The sequence below is a fragment of the Diospyros lotus genome, chromosome 5 (genome assembly GCF_014633365.1).
Source record: "Diospyros lotus cultivar Yz01 chromosome 5, ASM1463336v1, whole genome shotgun sequence".
NCBI lineage: Eukaryota > Viridiplantae > Streptophyta > Magnoliopsida > Ericales > Ebenaceae > Diospyros > Diospyros lotus.
The window spans coordinates 12,353,928-12,370,326 of NC_068342.1; the positions used below are offsets into that span (position 1 = coordinate 12,353,928).

Sequence of the window (16,399 nt, forward strand, 5' to 3'; positions counted from 1 at the left end):
TCACCTCAGATTGTTCCTGAGACTCATAACCTGAAATCCAGCCAGCAGCTTCCAGGCCGTTTTAAGGGATCTCCTTATATTTTCAGAAGAAGACAGCCTATTCTGGATCCACAGCAAGTACCATCATTTGATCCTAGTCAAGGTAAGGAATTTATACAATCTTTTATCCCAGAAAATAAATCCCAGCTTCCTGTTTCAGACTCCCAGCTTCCTGTTCCAGACTGATCTAATCTTTCTAACCCAAGCTACGATGATTTAGATCTTCCTATTGCTGTTAGGAAGGGTGTCTGAAGCTGTACCCAGCATCCCCTAACTAATTTCTTGTCCTACCACAAGCTATCTCAAAAACACAAAGGGTTTCTAGCATCTTTGGATTCAATTGTCATTCCTAACTCAGTAGAAGAGGCCCTAAGAGATCAGAATTGGAAGCAAGCCATAATAGAAGAGATGAGAGCCTTAAATAAAAATCAAACTTGGGAAATTGTGTCACGACCAAGAGGGGTTTTTCCAGTAGGCTGCAAATGGGCTTTTAATGTAAAATACAAGGCTGATAGAACATTGGACAGGTACAAGGCCAGGTTAGTAGCCAAATGATACACTCAATCCTATGGCATAGACTATTTTGAAACATTTGCTCCAGTAGCTAAGATGGCAACAGTGAGAATTTTAATTTCTTTGGCAGCATGTTTTGGATGGACATTGCAACAATTTGATGTTAAGAACGCCTTTCTTCATGGAGACTTAGAAGAGGAAGTGTACATGGAGTTGCCTCTAGGATTTCAAGAAGAAGAAAAGGGAAAAGTATGCAGGTTCAAGAAAGCTCTCTATGGGCTCAAACAGTCCCCACGGGCCTGGTTTGGAAGGTTTTCTAAAGCCATGAAGACTATGGGATACAGTCAAAGCCAAGGTGATCATACACTCTTCATGAAGCACTCAAGGGAAGGAAAAATTACAACCTTGCTAGTATATGTGGATGACATAATTGTGACATGAGATGATGAGGAGGAACAAATATTGCTAAAAAGGAATCTGGCCCAAGAATTTGAAATCAAGGATCTTGGTATCCTCGGATATTTCTTGGGCATTGAAGTGGCCTACTCTAAGGATGGTATCTTCCTATCTCAACGTAAATATATTTTGTATCTACTTGCTAAAATAGGGCTTACTAGAGGCAAGGGTTCTAGTGTCCCAGTGGAACCTAATAGAAAACTATGGCAGAATCCTAATAGTCAACCAATTGACAAAGGTAGATATTAAAGGTTAGTGGACCGGTTAATATATCTTTCTCATACTAGACCTGATATTACCTTTGTTGTCAGTCTTGTGAGTCAATTCATGCATAACCCAATTGAGGAGCACATGCAAGCTGTAAGGAGGATACTTGGCTATCTCAAGACTAATCCAGGTAGAGGTCTATTGTTTAAAAGAGGAAGGGAAATTGATGTTGAAGGCTTTACTGATGCGAACTATGCAGGGTCTATCACTGATAGAAGATCAACCACAAGATATTATGTATTCCTAGGTGGGAATCTAGTGTCTTGGAGGAGTAAGAAACAAAGTATTGTGGCTAGATCAAGTGTAGAATCAGAGTTTAGGGCTATGGCCCTTGGAATATGTGAGTTGTTATGGCTCAAGATTATCCTAGACGATTTGAAGATAAAAGCTAAGGGAGCAATTGGGTTATCTTGTGATAACAAATCTGCTATAAGTATTGCACACAATCCTGTTCAACATGATAGGACAAAACATATTGAGATAGATCGACACTTTATCAAAGAAAAATTGGATGCAGGACTAATCCATATCTCCCTCATGTGTCATCTGAGGAACAGGTAGCTGATGTATTCACAAAAGGCTTGGCAGCCAAGAGGTTTGAAGATTTAATATGCAAGCTTGGAATGGTAGATATTCATTCCCCAACTTGAGGGGGAGTGTTGAAATATGGTGATCAAGATAATGTCTCCAATTATGATTAAGATAAAGCAGCTCCAACCTCTCTAAAATCTAGGAAGAGATAGGATCTTATCTATCTCTAAAATTTAGGAGATTTGTTATATCTTAGATATATTGTTGTATTTGTATTTTAAATAAGTTTGTTTTTATTTTAAATTTCCTAGATTGTAGGAACTCTAGTCTATTTAAACTCCTTATGGAGTATTCAAGAAATCAAGACGAAAGTGGAGTTCCTTCCGAGTTTTCCCAATCCAAGCCATATTCTTATTGCTTGTTTCAGTTTTCAACAGTAACGTTACCTTCCCTTGAGTGTTTTATGAAGAGAGTGTGATCACCCATGCTTTGATTGTATCCCATAGTCTTCATGGCTTTAGAGAATCAGCCAAACCAGGCCCTTGGGGACTGCTTGAGCCCATAAAGAGCTTTCTTGAATCTACATACTTTCCCGGCATCTCCTTCTTGAAATCCTGGAGGCAAATCCATAAAAACTTCTTCTTCTAGGTCTCCATGTAAGAATGCATTTTTTTTACATCAAATTGTTGTAATTTCCATCCAAAATAAGCAGCCAATGAAATAAGAATTCTCATTGTTGTCATCTTTACCACAAGGGAAAATGTCTCAAAATTAATCTATGCCATAGGATTGAGTATATCATTTGGCCACCAACTTGGCTTTATATCTTTCCAATGTCCCATTAGCCTTATATTTCACATTGAAAACCCACTTACAGCCTACCGGCGTGACCCCCTTTAGTCGAGAAACAATCTCCCATGTTTGATTTTTCTTCAGTGCTCTCATCTCTTCCAACATGGCTTGCTTCCAATTCTGATCTCTTAAAGCCTTATCTACTGATTTAGAATGATAATTGAATCCAATGATGTTAGGAAACCTTTGTGACTCCATGACAACCGATGATAGGATAAAAAATTGGCCAAGGGATGCTGGGTATAGCTTCTGACCCCCGTTCTAACAGTAATAGGAAGGTCTAGATCATCATAGATTGGGTTAGAAGGTTCTGGAACAAAAGACTATAAATTCCTTACCTTGATTAGGATCAGATGGTGATGCTTGTTGAGAGTTTAGAGTGGGTTGTCTCCTTTTAAATACATTGGGAGATCCTTTAAACCTTACTGGTAGCTATTCTTGATGAGGAATGGCTGGTGCACTGCTATTAGACTGAGTTTGAGCAGCAGGAGGAGATTGAGGGAACTGAGAGGCCACAGGAGATTGAGAATGAGATTCAGGTAAGGTTGGAGCTGAGTACTGTTGCTGTGGGATAGAGATTGGGGATGCTTCTAAGAGAGGAAGTACATCCCCACAGCAAGAAGAGTGGTCACCATCAACTAAATTTTCTTACTGGTGACTAGCCTTGGGTGAAGAAAAGAATGGTATGGTCTCAACAAAGGTCACATCTTTAGGAGTGTAACAATTATTGGTATGGGGATGATAGCATTTGTACCCCTTTTGAGTAGGGGAATATCCCAGGAAAATACACTTTAGCGCCCTGGGATCAAGCGTGTCTCTATGTTGCTTGGGAACATTAATGAAAGAGACAGAACCAAAGATTTTAAAGGGAAGAGGGGAATGCAAAGTTAGGTCTAGACAATGGGTAGACATAGACTGAAATGGGGATTGGTGATTGAGGATTTTGGCGGGTACCCGGTTTATCAAGTATGCTGCGATAAGAATGGCTTCACCCCGAAAATGCTTAGGCACATTATAATGATGGAAAAGTGTCCTCGCAACATTAAGAAGACATCTTATCTTCCATTCAACCACTCCATTTTGTTGTGTGAGTGTCGACACAGGAAAACTTATGGATAATCCCTTTTTGTTGGAAACATTGATGCAAGTGATTATTAAAGTAATCCTTTGCATTAGCAGTTCAAAATTTTTTAATAGAACAGTGAAATTGAGTGGAAATTAGCTTGCAAAAACAGGGCATAATCATTCCAATAGCCTCTTTGTCTTTTAATAAGAAAATCCATGTCATACGAGTACAATTATCAATAAAAGAAATGAACCGGTAAGCCCCAGAACAATTTGGTATTTTAGAAGGTCCCCAAATATTCCAATGAACCAAAGAAAAAGGCTTGGAAGACCTTTTATTATTAGCAGGATATGACACATGATGTTGTTTAGAAATTATACATACATCACACTGAAAAGCACTAGGATCTAGAGACTTAAACAAAGAAGGAAACATTGATTTTAAAAGAAGAAAAGAAGGGTGACCAAGTCTATAGTGTTGTGGCCAAATCTGAGCAGTAGGATTAGAGGTGAGTTGAGAAGAACTAGTAACCTTGGACAGCTGATTTCCAGTAGAGCAGCCTCCCTTGTGCACCAAAAAGTACAACCCGTGTTGTTCCCTGGCAACACCAATCATCTTGCCCGTATTCAAGGCCTGAAATTCACACATATTAGGGGAAAAAATGGCAAGGCAATTCAAGTCATAAGTAAGCCGATGAATAGACACAAGGTTGGTGGATAGGTTTGGAACATGCAACACATTTTTTTAGAGTAATATTGGGACTAAGGATGACTGTACCTTGACCTTTAATGGAAACTGAAGTTCCATTGGCGATAGTAGTCTGTTTGGCAGTGATAATAGGCTCATAAGTGTCAAAAACAAACTAATCAGCAGTCATATGGTCAGTGGCACTCGAATCAAGGATCCAAATATCATTTTTATTTGTTTTAGGGGCTGTAAAAGAGGCAGAATGTAAACAATTACCTTGTTGGGCAAATGCACAATTTTCATCATGGATAGTCTTAAGGAAAGCCTTTAGTTTGTTGATTTCCTTAGCATTAAGCTGAGTAAGATCAGAAGTAGAAGAAGATTTTGTCTTACCAGCTATGCCCTCATTCTCATGCTCCTTGGCGGAAACATAAGCCTAATTCTTTTGTGCCATGCTTCTAAAGCCTCCCACCTTGCTTAGGACAACCTCTTTCCCATGGGAGTTTGAAACATGTCTCTCGGGTATGTCTAGGTTTCTTACAAAAAGTGCACCATGGCCCCTCACAGTTAGTAGGTTTATTTTCTGGTCTTCTTGCCTTAAATCATGCTCCTTCCTTTTTATTTGAAACCATGGCTAACCCTTCTATCCCTCTCTCATTGAGCATAACCCTTCTCCTATTTTTCTCACTTCTTACAATAGAAAACACCTCATTCAAGGAAGGCAGCTTTTCCCTACCAAGGATCTGAATCCTTATTTGATCAAATTCATTATTAAGACCTACTAGGAACTCCACAACTCAATCCCTCTCAAAAATCTAGTTAAGAGTGGCAGCATTAGTGTTGCACACCATTTTAATTTCTTGGTATTGGTCGAGTTCTAACCAAAGCCCATTCATCTTATTAAAATACTTAGTCACAGTTAAAGAGGCTTGGCGAGTATTGTTAATCTTTGTCTTAAGGTCAAAGATTACCGAGGCATCTTGAACCTTAGAGTAGGTTTGCTTTATGGTGTCCCAAATTTCTTTAGCAGAAGCTAAAAACATATAGTTTTTACTAATCACGGGTTGCATGGCATTCCATAGCCATGACATGATGAGGGAGTCCTCTACGTCCCAGGTTGGAAATGACAAATTAGCAACCTTTGGTGGAGGAGAGGTGAGGTGTCCAAGCTTCCCTCGACCTTTGAGTATAGTCCTCACTAGCTATGCCCATTGTAGGTAGTTCCTACCATCCAAATGGTAGGAAAGATGCACCCCGGGTAGCTCTCCAACTCCAACACTCACCCCAACTCCAACACCAGTACTTGCACCAGCAATCTGGCCCACCGGTAATGATTCTCTAATTACCATACTGGGTGTGACTTATAAAACTTCTAACATGGTGAGTGATCGGCTAGATGGCAATGAAGGCCTAAGGGATATAGCTAAAGAAAAACAGAGGCGAGAAGGGTAGAGGCAAGGCTCTAAGAGACCGATCTAAAGGGAAGCAGTGACCCATCTGAAGGGAAGCAGTGTTGTCCAGACTAAGGGCGGTGTAGATGTCCAATGAAGGCACAGTTAGGGTTGAATGGGCCCGTGCAATGAAGGTTCAATTAGGGTTAGGGTGCAAGGAGTGGCTCTAATACCATGTAGAAAATACTTCTTTGCATTATTCTCAAAGAATGTATACAGCCCTCTTTTATGGAGGGAGAATGAATACAAGAAAGGAAACAAAGAAGATACAAAGAAAGGAAAGCTACATATTTACAAAGGAAAACAATATACACAAACATTAGGAAACTTTCCTAAGACCAGATTAGGAAGTATCCTAATCTGTTTATGGAAACTTCCAAAGAGGCATGATCACTTCTTCAAGACTTCCCATAACTAGGCTGTTGTATCCTTACCATAACTAGAGCTTCCATATCCGCTAACACTTAAGATCTTATAAGCATTGTTTAATAATTTTTGTTGTTTTGGCTATGACAACGAAAAGACTGAAATATGGGCAGCACTTTAGTGTAGTTTTCAGGATGTGAAAGGGAAGGAATCTGTCATCATTCCGTATCTCCAGTATTGATCAACTTCATAGTTAGGTGAAAGGATATGCTTAAAATGATATCATAGTATACATGTGTATTCAATTGTTAACCCCTATCTCATACAAAAGCTTAAGCTTGTAGATAGAGGGTTTAACCAGCTTTATCTAATATTATTATTTTTTCTCTCAACACACCCCCGCACATGTGGCCAAGCTTCACTGCATAGCCAGTTCGAACATGTGCAACTATTTAAATATTGGGTTAATAGTGAGGTTTGAACTCTGGAACTTTTCTTGGTTTTGACCATGTTGAATTGTTAACCATAATCTCATTTAAAAGCCTAAGCTTGTAGATAGAGGGTTAAGTTCATCTAATATGAAGGGGCATGCTACAGGGCATCAATCTGTTGATAAAGTAGAGATTTTGTCTTTATCTACTAATATAACAAATTTTAAAAGATAAAAAAAATTAATAATAACTTTCAGACTGATTACTCTAACCATTTACCATGAAGAAAATTGTTCTAACAAATATCAGTTCCTTATCCCATGAATATTAACAATCCATGTCAATTCTGTCTACTGTGTTCTTGCGTCAAATGTTAAAGTCTGATCTTCCAAGATCTTTCTCATTCTCTCTGTGTGACTATTTATCATTCACCTTTTATCATGTTAATTGGAATGCAGCTCAGCTGACTTCCTTTTGGCTCTTCCTTTTGCCTTAATTTTGGTTTTTCAACAGTTCTTTCTAGTTTATTCTTTTGCTTTATATGATTGAACATCATATATTAATCAATTATCTCTCTCATGTATAATTGTTTCCTTCAGAGTAAGACATTTTTTTAATGCAGATGGTTAGCATCACTTTAAGGATGGGACTGAGTGCATTCTCAAGCATATTGTTTAGTTTGTATAGTTTTTTTTTTTTTTCCCCTATTCTTATAAAGAACTAGCTTCCATATAGTATAGAAGCCAAGAAAGTTATCTAGTTTCATTATTTGTAGAGTTTCTTTCTTATGGGAATCCTTTAGTGAGATCAAACTCTGATTTGACGTGGCTGTCAGCCATATTGACAGTGTCAAGTTCCACGCAAGGATACGTCATGTTTGCTGCTTCTATCTCTTCAATATTTCTTGGTCAATCTTTGCTTTCTTCTAGTTCTCCAAATTATATTCTTAACTTTGATATTTGAGCCAGCATACTGCTTCTGTTTTGCTCCTAAATGCAACATCTCCTCTAGACTGGATATAATTAATCTTGGTAATCTTTGAGGTTGCTCGTTATGGACATTCTACAGTTTTTGGAAAAGTTCTTTAGTGACAATAAATTATTTATTTCAAAACATGGATTCCTCCAGTATTCGAAATTGGGCTGATACATTTTGAGTTTTTTCCGCTTCCCATCTTCTAGTTATTCCTTTGAAGGGGAATAGAAAACGGAGGCCTGAATTGTTGATGAGCTACAAATTTTGAACAGAAGAAGGTTTTAAATAGTACAAAATTTCATTTCTCAGGTTTTGAGAATATGTACATAAGAACTGCAGTTGTCTGTTTAATATTTATAATTTTTTATTTCTTGTTACAATTTTGGAAATGATTTTGTTTTATAATGAGAGCCTATTGTTCTTTATTTTCATTTTTATTTTTACTTGGAAATGGTGGTATTTCATATGAGTTTGATTGTCAGGTGTTGATTTTTTACAGTTCTACAGAATAGTAAATCAGCTTGTAATTTTTTTTAATAGGTGCTCCACTCTGATGAGGATCGCAAATTTAACAAAGATATAACAATCGGCCTTATTCGCCATGAATTGCTAAACCTTGCAGAGTACAATGTTTATATGGCTAAGATGGTTGATGCGGGAAAGAATAGTACGTATAAGAAACATTGCTTTGCATGAGTAATCCTAGAGGAAGTTACATGTCTAACTAACTGCATTTGATGTGCAGGTGCTGCAACTGAGTTTGCTATTTCCCTTATTGAAACATTGTTGGTTAATGATTCCAGGGTTATTTCTGAACTACATGATATCATTGAAGCGTTGTCAAAGGTTTGTGCAGATTCATTTTACTCGTTTGAGTGTGCACATTTCTAATTGATTTTGTACCTGTAGCTTGCAGCAGCGGCTGGATCTCCAAAATCATTACAACATCTGGTTGAAGTTGCCAGGAATCCTGCTGCCTATCCAACTGCTGTTTCTGTTGGAGAGGAGGATGACACTAGACAAGTGAGAGAGGAAGTATTCATCAGAAATACTCATATTAAATTCTTTTTAGCAGCATTATTTTTCTTCCTAACATTTTAGTTTCTGCCAAACAGGCTTCTGGGTACTCTACAGGAAGCAGGGAAGACTGTAATGTTCTGGAGTCAGAGGAACCTGATTTGGATGGTTTTTATGAGAAGGTGTGTTTTACGTTACCTGCTCTTGCCAAATATCCAACACCATTTGAAATTTAATTATGTTTGGTAAGTAATTTAATTATGTTTTAGCCTTGGCTTAAAAATTGACCAAGAGCATTTGATAGCATTACTGCTGTCTCCCATTACTGTTGTAAGCTGATATATTTGTCGGATTAGAACTATGACTATGAGTTGTTATGAACTTTCAGAAGTTCCATGTTAGTCAAATGGTACTTTGTCCTTATCATGTTACATTTTTGCCCATTGCCATGTGCTAATTTGATGCATACTTTGTAAACTCTTTTACATCTCATTTTCTTTCCTGCTTTTACAATAAAAAGTTTGGAAAACCACTCATTTAAGCCCAATTTGGATGTCAAAGGAAAAAGATTTGAGCTCAAATATCACATGGAGAGCTGAGAGTTTAAAAGCTGTTCCAATTTTCAAACTAAAATTAAGTTACACACTTGGAAAATCAATATGTCTATCCACTTACCGCCAAAGGAAAAAAAAAATGTCTGTGGTTGTGTTTTTATCAATAAGAATGTTTCAGTTTTGATCAAGATCTTAGTCCTTAATAATACTGGGCTAATAGAAATTTATTGATGTGCATTTATCAATATTTGATATTTTATCCCATGAACATGAATGTGTAGACCTCCTCTTTGCAACTCAAATCTCTGAGTAAGAGAACATTATATTCTTTTATTGAACTAAAAGATATACAGTGGGTAGATATAAGATCTTTGACCAACCTAAAAAAGTAATAAGACTAACCTTAAATGGTAATAAAACAACTATGGAAAGATTACAAAGAATATATAGATCTATAAAATATTCTAACAATATTCTAGTAATATTCTGAAGATATATGGTTACTAGTAAATTTTGTGATGGACAAGCAAGCAGATTATCCATAAGGATCTGTTGAATCATCAGGCAGTTAATTCATACATCTGCTGGTTTCAGATAGTTGGGTGTTAATGAATGCGAACCATACATGTTTGGATTGTCTTAATGTGTCTAACTGAGAAGGTTACAAATAATTCATCAAAGAAACTGAGTCCCCAACTCCACTTGACATTGGGATCTGTTGATTGTAGTTGATCTGTGATGTAGTCTTTTACATCTTGATTAGGATCTTGTAATATGGAACAGAGCTTGCTGCCAAGTCCACAACATGCAACATTGACCCTACTTCCTCTGATAGATTAGCTACATAAAAAGTCTAGACCTTCCTATTAGTTGGTGGTAAATATGAAACCAGCTCTCAACCAGGAATAGCAGGTGTGTAATTCCAGTGGTAGGGATACAGTTCAAAGAGAAGATAGAAAAAAGTGTTGAATAATTGGATCTGGTTCAAAAATAGTAGGATAGAACAGGGGCGGATCCAGGAATCTTTGTTGGGGGAGGCTGAAATTTTAAAAAGTTAATGTAATAAAATTCTTATGTAATTAATGATAAGATTTGGGTTTGAAATTAATGATAAAAGTTAATTTTAAAATCCTATTATTTGGGCTTGTTTGAAATTAATGATAGGATTTGGGTGAGTTTGGTCTTGAGTTTACAATTTTTTACTTATGAATGGATTATAGCCAAGAGTGGAGAGCTGCACATCACAGATTTTGGGGTGGGTTGTAATTTTTTTTGGGCTGGGCTGTTATTAAATTTCTTTTTTTTTACACTGAAAAATTGAATCTGGTAGATCCGCCCCTGGGATAGAAGAAAGTGTGACTAATTAGTTTTGCTTTCTAATTTGCATTAGAAGAGTTGAACTCTTCCACAGATAATGAACTGTTAGTAATAATCCATCTTACCAGTAAGAGTATCATATGATAATTTAGTTTGAAATCACAACCACCTGCTAGTTAGAGAATCACATGCTGATTTGGTTTTGTGTCTGAAAACAAAATTCAATCTAGAAAAAAAATGCTCCAGAAACACTCATTGCAGGTTCCCATACTCTAGTAGGACAGAGTGGACAGGCAGACTGATAAAAGGAGCATCAACTGATTCTTTTTCACCTTTCATTATATGTTTCTTACCTATCTGAACATATTTTTTCTGCAGGTTACTATGCTGTTTGCGGAATGGCACGAGATAACTTCACTTCCTGGTGCAAATGATGCAACATATGCCCTTTATGCCTTAAAATTGCAGCAAAGTGGAATGCTAAAAGGAGATGACAACTTGGATCATTTTTTCCACTGGCTCATGGTGCCCTTTTCTTTCTTATTTGATGTTCATATCAACATAATAAAAGCTAGGTTTTTGACCTCTTCTCCTGTTCTTTATTTTCATTTCTCAGAAGCTTTCAGTATCACATTGCCTGGCCTCTGAGATGATTAGTTCTGGCACTCTTCAATCAGAAGTCAAGCCCATCTCCTACCTTGCTATTGACCTTTATGCAAAGCTTGTTTTTTCAATCATAAAGGTAGCTAGCTATCTTTGCATTTGAATTTCTCTTTTGGTTTTCATTTTTTCTATCTATTTTCTCCTTGCCTTAACTTTTGATGTGGTATTTTGCTAGTTTTTCCCTCCAGAGCAGGGTTCAAACAATCTCTCTCTTTTGCCCAAGGTCTGATAACCCAACTAGATAGTTGTAGTTATTTTGTTACTTGTTCAGGCATTGCTTTTTAATTAGTGTTTGGTATTTCCACAGATTCTAGATGTGATTGTGAAAAACATGCAGAAGGATGCAGAGGAGAAGAAATTATCTTTTGATCCAAGGCCATATTTCAGGTTATTTAGTGACTGGTTGCTGGACCTGATTTCTCTGGATCCTATTTGTGATGTTGCAAACTTTCAGGTATGGTGTTACTGTATTTGTTTGCTCAATGTCATCTCCATTGGTGACTAATCATAACTGCGTATTCTCAGGTTTTGGCAGCTTTTGCAAATGCGTTCCATGTTCTTCAGCCCCTTAAAGTTCCTGGATTCAGGTTCATTTGTTGCTTAACTCATTATGTTTGTTCCAAATTTCAATGCTTAACTTTTACAACCCAGATTGCTATCTTGATTTTGAGTTCTTACCAATCTTGCCTGTTGCATGAAGGAGAAGCTTTAATTTAGCTTGATTTCGAGTGCTTGTCACTCTTATATGCAGTACAAATCTACAATTTAGGTTGCTACTTTTGCTTGAGATATGGTTGTGGAGCTTTCCTATGAATTTTATCATTCTAATTTGCAAGTGATGGTTTCAAAATTAAATTTTGTGTTCCTGTTGATTACATAACTTGCCTTGTTGCCATTAACATTCTCTAGGTTAAGCTTTTGTTTTTTTCCAAGATTTTGTTATGTATGCTCAGAATATACATATTTGCTAAAAAAAATGCTTTGATTTAGTATTGATTTCTGAATCATTGCTAATAGCTAAGGTATTTTTTCTCTAGTCATGCAACAGTATATGGCTCAAACTGCTTTCAGTATTTTGAGACCCCTTACGCAAGGAACCATACTTTTGCATCTAGACCTAGTTAGAGAAGATAATCCAATTCTATGGAGCTTTTCTTAGGTGACTAAGATTGAGAAATTCAAATTCTATACTTATTCTGCTTGGAAGAAAGTACTAGAAAATAATTGGTTGCATGCTTGTAGAAACCATCATTGTGCAAATACATTTTTCATTTATCAACTTGTACTCGTACATTCTAACTTGGTTAAAATGCTTTCAGCTTTGCTTGGATTGAGCTTGTGAGTCATCGGAATTTCATGCCGAAATTGCTTACTGGAAATGCTCAGAAGGGGTGGCCTTATATGCAACATTTGCTGGTAGACTTATTTCAATTCCTAGAGCCATTCATGAGGAAACCTGCATGGCCAGCACCGGTTTGACTCTTTCTCTAGTACCCTACCCTAGTGTTCATTCTCTCCTGTTGCTTCTCAACATCACATGCAGGGGATTCCATCTTTTATCTTCAATTTTTAAATTTCTATAGGTTCAATTTCTATACAAAGGCATGCTAAGGGTGTTGCTAGTGCTAAAGCATGACTTCCCTGAGTTCCTTTCCAGTTATCACTTTAGCTTTTGTGATGTCATTCCTCAGAGCTGCTTACAGATGCGAAACATAATCCTCAGTGCATGTCCCCATAATTTGAGGATACCAGATCCATTTACCGCAAACCTAAAGGTGCCTCAATGTGTATGGTTTGCTACCTATAAATTGTTTAATGATTTCAATATCTCAAAGTTAACTGTTCTATTTTTTTTCTGCAGATTGATCCATTGGTAGAACTTACAAAATACCCATGTATTCTCTCTGATGTTGATGCCGCTCTTAGAGAAAAACAGATTAAGGGTGACATAGATGAGTATTTAAAGGTATGCAAATCTCAATGAGGCTAAATTTCGTATTTGTCCAACCTCCCCTTTTCTTTTACTCACCTTTTTTATTTCTTCTGTTATCTTTGCTTAACACCCACATTCATTTAGTGAAGATGGGTTTTTTCTGTCATTTCTCTTTTCCTTCCAAGTAACATCAATAATCATTCTCATCAAGAAATATCAATAATCCTTCTTGTATGTCGACTTTTTACTCCCATTTCATCTACTTTCAACATTTCCTGCAGACGAGGCAACAGGGCTCTTCGTTTTTAACTGAATTGAAGCAGGAACTGCTGCTTTTACCAAGGGATGCTAGCCAGGATGGGACCCGGTATAATGTACCATTGATCAACTCACTTGTGCTTTATCTCGGAATGCAGGTAAATTCATGCATGCCCTTTCTTCCTTAGTAAGCAGCAGTGTGACTATCAATATGTAGGAATATATAGAAGTGGGAGGATGAAAAATCCTTCCGACAAAACGCCACAGAAAGACTGCTCAAATGCATATAAAATGTGTGACTTGTTGCTAGTAGGATAAACGATTTGGTCTTAGTGGGATCCTTGTCCCTTTACATAACCTTCAAATTGGTAACTCTTATATTGAGACAAAGATCTTGGCCGACTAAAGTTGTCTTTACAAGGTGGTGTTTTATTTACTGAGCAAACTTGGTATATGCAATCTGTGGAAAGTTCCTGTTTTACAAGAGTCAGATACTTAACCACCATTGCCCAATTATTTCCAAGTATTAGAATCAACGTAAGATATTACTAGAAACTCGGGGAATATTAATTTGTATGAATATCCACTACGCTGGAATATATTAAGTTCTGATTTATCACCTGTTTCTGTACACATGATTTTAAACTTCGTCTCCCTATGGTGTCCCATTCCCATCTTGTCTGTTGTTTTTTAGTACCCACCTTTTGGCTCAATATATTGTAGGACGTACGGCAGCTGCAAGCAAGAACTGCTAATTGCACCAAGTCAACTGCTAGTAATGATGCAGCTGTCTTCCTAGATGGCCCTGCCTTGGACATCTTCCGTACTTTACTTCTGGATCTTGATTCTGAAGGCTGCTATCTGGTTCTGAGTGCAATGGCTAACCAACTACGTTATCCGAACGACCTTACAAGTTACTTTGCTGTCGCCCTTCTTCACATATTTTATGAATCAAACCAGGTAAATATAATTTCTCCATAACTAATTTGTTTATTTTGCCAGTTTTTATATGTACTTCATGCGTGTAGATTGGTCTTCTCTGAGAATGTTACCGTATACAGGCATCAGGTCCTAGTAATGCTGCATGGAATCATGAGCATGACAGCTTGTAAATCATGTTTTAGTAGTTAGCAACCTTTATCTAAATGATTTTTAATGGTCCTATATTATATATTATTTTAAAGTAAAAATTTCCTAGATCAAAGGCATCAAAAGCTCGTATAGGGGACGAGGCTTGCATAAAGAGTTTTTTTTTTTTTTTTAAAAAAAGGAAAGGAAAGAAAGACTATCTGGAGAATCTCCCCTCATCCACAGTAAGAGGAATCTGACTGATTCCTTTCAAATTATGAATGGACAATAAGAGGAATTGTGATTAATAAAATTAATGATGAAAAATAATGATGGCAAATCAGATGGAATGGAAAATTAATGAGGGATTTCCTCTGCTTCCTAATAAGGTCTTCCTTTGACAACCTATGCCACCTTAGAGCAAGGTTTGACAATAAGAGAAAGTCCTAGCCATGTCCAGTCATCCTCATCCTCCTCCCAACTTGCTCCGTTAGATATGCAACCTAGAAGCTACATCCAAACACCTTCCTCTCAATGATTAACTTGCCGAGATGCCTCTAGAAACCATCACTTCCAATTCGGCCAGTGAATGAACTATGAACTGACCTATCTCTTTTGGGAAATTGGTTTCTGTGCTCATCAGGAAGCAGTGCAGGAGAGAATTACAAGGGTTCTGTCGGAACGCCTGATTGTCCGCGAGCCTCATCCATGGGGTGTTTTGGTTACGTTCTTGGAGCTGATTAAGGTAATCTAGTTCTTCCTTCCTTCTCTCGTTGCAATCTGTATGCGAAGTATGTGCCTTTACAATGTGCTTTTTTTTTTAATTCTCTTCTCAAGCAGAATCCTAAATACAACTTCTGGAGCCGATCTTTCACGAGGTGTGCCCCAGAAGAGATCATGAAGTTCTTTCAATCTGTCTCGAGGGGCTGTGCAGGCCCCATACCTGAGAACCAGGCTGGATCCTCAAGGCGCCCATCCGACAACATGAAATAAGTTTTAATTATCTCAGCTTTGAAACCTTTTGTCTTGTTGGTTGTACTCATCGAGTTAACTTAGGAAAACGTGCCCTTACATCGTTGAATGCAAATGATATATGCTGGAAAACAGTTTGAACTTTGAACATGATGGATATTATTATGACTTCTATGCTTTGCATGCTCTGCTTTCTTCTGCTCTTTTATTATTTACTTTTTGTCAAATACTTGTATTTAGCTTTTTTCTTTTTCTTGTTGGGTAGGGAATTTTGTATTCTAACTCGTGTTATTAGAATAATATTGTGTTTTTTTTTTTTTCAATATCGTATTTATTTATGTATTTGTATGATATTTATTTAACTCTATTTTTATCGTGTGAATTTTTAACAAAACAAATCATATTTGTATTGCTTGGTTAAATGAATATTATGTCAGATTTTTTGATGATATAACTTCTAACTAACCAAAATTTCTAATACAATTTATTTATGAGAAGTAATAAAATTTGTATTGTGAAAAAACAAAATAAAGTTGGTCAGAATAAAATATTTTTCACCTACCCTACCATTATTAATCTATTTTGTTTTCATTTTTTAAATGAAATATTTAGTGTCATTGTTTTTTAATTCGAAAAAATATCAACATAAATTTTATTTTAAAAGTAGAAACACTATAAAAATGTGTCCATATTTTTTGTTTATCAAATGAAATGTGTAATTTTTATTTTAATAAATAATGAAAGTGAACATAAAAACAAATAAAATGACTAATTGAAAAGAATCACAAGAACCAATAATAATGAACTCAAATAAACCCTAATCTAATAGGTCTATGATAATTTGTCCTCTTTGATGGACATAATAGATCGTTTAACTGAACAAAATGTCTGATTTATCCTTACTTTAATATTAACAATGATTGTGATTGATAAAATTAAAGCATGGAGAAATTAGACATTTTGTCTAATATGATAATGAGGGA

The 16,399-nt window shown here is 36.6% G+C and overlaps 1 protein-coding gene across 1 annotated transcript in view; it reads left to right on the forward strand.

Annotated features, from left to right (window-relative positions):
* Positions 1-15,697, forward strand: part of LOC127802100 (uncharacterized) — a 106,760-nt gene extending 91,063 nt beyond the window's left edge. Inside the window, 16 exon segments of the mRNA XM_052337790.1 lie at positions 8,175-8,301; positions 8,380-8,480; positions 8,544-8,669; positions 8,750-8,833; positions 10,901-11,047; positions 11,139-11,264; positions 11,361-11,408; positions 11,493-11,639; positions 11,711-11,772; positions 12,505-12,658; positions 12,769-12,960; positions 13,047-13,151; positions 13,400-13,534; positions 14,100-14,336; positions 15,088-15,189; positions 15,285-15,697. Of these exon segments, the coding sequence (XP_052193750.1) occupies positions 8,175-8,301; positions 8,380-8,480; positions 8,544-8,669; positions 8,750-8,833; positions 10,901-11,047; positions 11,139-11,264; positions 11,361-11,408; positions 11,493-11,639; positions 11,711-11,772; positions 12,505-12,658; positions 12,769-12,960; positions 13,047-13,151; positions 13,400-13,534; positions 14,100-14,336; positions 15,088-15,189; positions 15,285-15,437 (2,046 nt within the window). The 3' untranslated portion in view covers positions 15,438-15,697.
* Positions 15,698-16,399: the final 702 nt, after the last annotated feature.